We start from the raw sequence: 3,985 nt of genomic DNA on the forward strand, positions 1-3,985 counted from the left end.
GCCGATACACTCTTGGGAGCCAAAGCAGAGATGGGGTGGTTCTTTCGTGAGAGGAGAGGACCCCCATGGAAGCAAGGGTGGATGGAGCAGGTCCTGTCCTCGAGCTCCCTCCCTCCTCCCTCTCTTGTCCTCATCTTCGCGATCGTGATGCTCTTCCTCTTTCTCTCATGGCACATAGACTACCGGACTCAGCTGCGCCGCACCGAGGTCGGCTTTCGCCTCCTCCTCTTCCTCCTCCCCGTCGCGCTCATTGTCGTCGCCCGTTTCATGCTTTTGGATGGCAGGTTCTTGCTCCGGCTGCCGCGGCCTGAGCAGGAGTCGATCCACCGGGCCGGCAGCTCGCCATGGGGGGTGGCGCTGCTGCTGCTCGTGCTCTTGTTGATGATCTCCTATCAGTCTTCCTTCCACTCTCAGTGGTTCCGCCCGTTGTGGAGGGTGGATTAGCATTTTAGCGTCAAGGGTGTACAGTTATCATCATCATCATCATCATGCGTCTCTCCTAATTTTAGCTTTTATTACATACATATACGTATATATGTATGTATGTATGTATGTATATCCAAACCACCTGGTTTTGTAACTACAAATAAACCGTACATGGAGGTGTGATGGAGTTTGTATTTGCCACTTGGGTGTGCGAATGACCACAGATGTTATGCTTTCATATTGGCCCAATTTCAAGTTTATAAATCAGCTGGAACTTATAATCTTGGTGTTATAATCGTCGGCCAGGTTGGTAATATATTGACCGCTATGATCTGGTAGATGCCAATAATTTTGGCCAATAATTCGGTACAATATCATTATCATTGTATCAATTGAAATATTTTTAATATTTTAAAATATTTTTTTTCTTCAAAAATATTGAGTTGTCTTTATTAGTAATTTACTTACAAAACGACTGAAACCCTAATTTATATTATTTTAACCATATCAACTAACACGATTTTTATATAACTTTTGAAACATCAAGATCCTGCTAATTTTTATTTTTTTTTCCTCTTCTTGACCAAGATAAATAAATATTTTTATTGTTTTTCATTTTGGGATTCATGAAGGACATTGGCCTTGGAATTCGGTCAGTAACCTCGCTACCCAATGGAAGATAATTGATAGATAAAATGAAAAGAGAAGAAAATATGCTAGATAGAGAGTGTATACAACTCATATTATCAATCATTTTTTAAATAATGGATTCCAATAAAAAGATATTTACTTCATCCTTAAATTCTATGAGCTTCTTCAAACAAATGAACTTCTTCGTTAAATGGACTCGAGGCGCACATAGAATATAACATTAACATCTACACAGGTAAAGTCATTCATCAAGACTGAAAGGCGATATCTGAAAACCTTAAATGAATATGAAAATATGTATATTTGTTTTTTTGATAAATTTGATAAATTAAACCAAATGAATATAAGTATATCAATCAAAATCAGCAAACAAAATATTTAACAATAAAATATAAAGATACATCTTAGAATTTCATAATGTTGATCTTATATGATTGGCTACATAAAATATCATCAAATCAGCTATACTATTGGCTTTAATATATATATAATTTTTTAGAAAATATATATTTAATAAATTATTTGTATGATGCGGGCTTGATTGTCTAGAAGGTTGAATTGATAAAGCTGCTACAAACTTTAGATTTACCCTTCTAGAACTCGATGTACTTTCCTTAATCAAGAAGAAAGGCATTTGCGTTTTAGTTAACACTTAACGGAGCTAAATTAAAGAGTTAGCATGGTGTCTTTAAAAGTCAAAAGTGATTGATTCCTTCTCCATCTCTTTTCCCTTGGCTGAGTTATATATTATAAGACTAGAGTTGGATGCCCTGGATTGTCCTGTCCTCTATATGATATCCATTGTTTAAATTATTACATGACAAAACCTAAGTATTTAGCTTTTTTCTTGAAAAGTAATATTGAGAATAACAATCTCATTTTTGTTCATGGGCTATTTAATTGCTTTTACATTGCTGTGAATAAAAATGCTGCATCAGTATTTATAGATGTTTGTGACTTGCTTGCATTTGAAAACTGCAGCTGCAATTCCGTATCTAATTGTTTAATGTGGAAAGAATATAATCACCTTGCAACTGACATTATAAACTTCCACCAACACAATTATATAATATTATTATATTAGGTTATCATAGCAAATTGTTATATAATATATAATACAAGATGAGATATATAATAGTACTAAACTATAATTACTAAGATCCCTGAAATGTATAAGAGTCTAGTGGGGCATTGTAGCTGTAGGAACATAGATTTTGAGTCTATACCAGTTCTGCAACAGCAAATACAAGATTTAGTGATGGTTGATGCTAAGAAGGTTTGTTTTCTGAGACCTTAGTTTTACTCTTTCTTTTCTTTCTCTTTTCTGGGTCAAATGACCCACCGATGTACCCAAAAAGAAGAAGAAGAAGAAGAAGAAAAAAAAGAGAGCAATGCTGTAACATAGCAGATGGTATAATAGAGTTTGGCATGGGTATAATTGAAATGTAGAAATGGTGGTGAGGGTTGTAGAGAAGCACATTGACAGAGCTCATTATGCTCACAAGCTAATTCATCCAGCTGACTCTAATTGATATTTAGTTAGCTTCTTTGTTGTGGTCACACACGCACATATTGTAACGTTAGATTAATATATTCATTCTCAACTGACGCATCCTCGTTCTTGTTCAGAGGAAAACGTTAAATGTGGCTCCCTGAAATGTACGTTAGCTTCCAGAGCAGAGGAACTCGTCCTAGGCCTCAGCAGATTCCTAATGCTAGAGAGACCCGCACCTGAACTCCCAGCAACCAAAACAATTTATAGCAAAATATTTTTCGATACTACTAACTCCTAGACTTCAAACTTCATTAGATCGCTCTCTTTTTTTGGGGTGTTAAATTGAACGGGCACTCACCTTCACCTCCATAGAATACTGATCTGATATTTTAAAGATTCATTTGGTACGCAAATTTTTTTTCTTCTAAAAAGCTGATACTATATAATGTCCAAAATAGTAGTTTTTGCATATTGACCATGAAAAAGTAATACACATCATAATGACTAATATTTGGCCAAATAACTTTTTTTCTAAAAAAAATTATATAAAATACTTATTATACCTCTAATAAAAAAAATCTTTTCTTATACTATTTGCACTTTTGGAAAAAAAATTACGTAAAAAATTAGAGTTTCCCATATCCAACATAAATTTTTTTATATAATATAACAATTTTATTTTCATGAAAAAACTATATTTTCATCTTTCTCTTTTGAAAACTCCAACCAACCATACATAAAGCCTCTCCATACCTTCCCATTGACCCCACTTGCCCTTGCCCTTTTATTTCTCACAAACCAAATGAGTCCTAACAGTCAGCAAATACCCAGAATTTTGACCCTAGACCTCCAGTAGGGCTCATGGTAAGATGCCAATCAGCTGCACCAACAATTGTTGGGGATACTTATAATAGTTAAAACCCAGAACATAGTTAGCAGTCAAGTCCAGTTGACACATACTACAGTTATGATTATGAATAAATTGATAATAAAGTCCATGCAATATTCAGCTCTATTACTCAGTAAGATAAAACACCCAGTGCCAAGATCTATATATAGTACGGTACAATGCCACAAAAGAGGCACGACCACTGAAACTAAGAAGCCACCACCTAAACCTACATGAGCAAAAAGTCAAATTCGATTAAGTACTAGCAGAAGCTTATTTCCCCTCGAAAAAAGAATTAAGTACTAGCAGAAGCTAATTACTGTGCGATAACACTCTATGCATCCAGAACAAAGAAAATATGCATAACTATGTAGAATTAAAACTGCAACGTCGCTCATCTCTAATAAACTGAAAAAAATGCTTCTATAAACTGATCCTGGCTTTATTAGCTCATAGCTAATATATGATCCTGTAACTATAAACATGCAAGAGGTACTATTTCACAGTACTGGAAGCCAATAACA

General features: G+C 35.0%; 1 protein-coding gene across 1 annotated transcript; it reads left to right on the forward strand.

Annotated features, from left to right (window-relative positions):
• On the forward strand, nucleotides 1-717 carry LOC103703873. Its single transcript, XM_008786893.4, has one exon. It carries the CDS (start codon nucleotides 31-33, stop codon nucleotides 442-444), a length of 414 nt encoding a protein of 137 aa, XP_008785115.1. The 5' UTR covers nucleotides 1-30; the 3' UTR covers nucleotides 445-717.
• Nucleotides 718-3,985: the final 3,268 nt, after the last annotated feature.

Source organism: Phoenix dactylifera, unplaced genomic scaffold (assembly GCF_009389715.1).
Source record: "Phoenix dactylifera cultivar Barhee BC4 unplaced genomic scaffold, palm_55x_up_171113_PBpolish2nd_filt_p 000388F, whole genome shotgun sequence".
NCBI classification, from domain to species: domain Eukaryota; kingdom Viridiplantae; phylum Streptophyta; class Magnoliopsida; order Arecales; family Arecaceae; genus Phoenix; species Phoenix dactylifera.

What these genes read in the sequence shown, in the direction of transcription:
- LOC103703873 (XM_008786893.4), top strand. Translation starts at nt 31, where the DNA reads ATGGGGTGGTTCTTTCGTGAGAGGAGAGGACCCCCATGGAAGCAAGGG.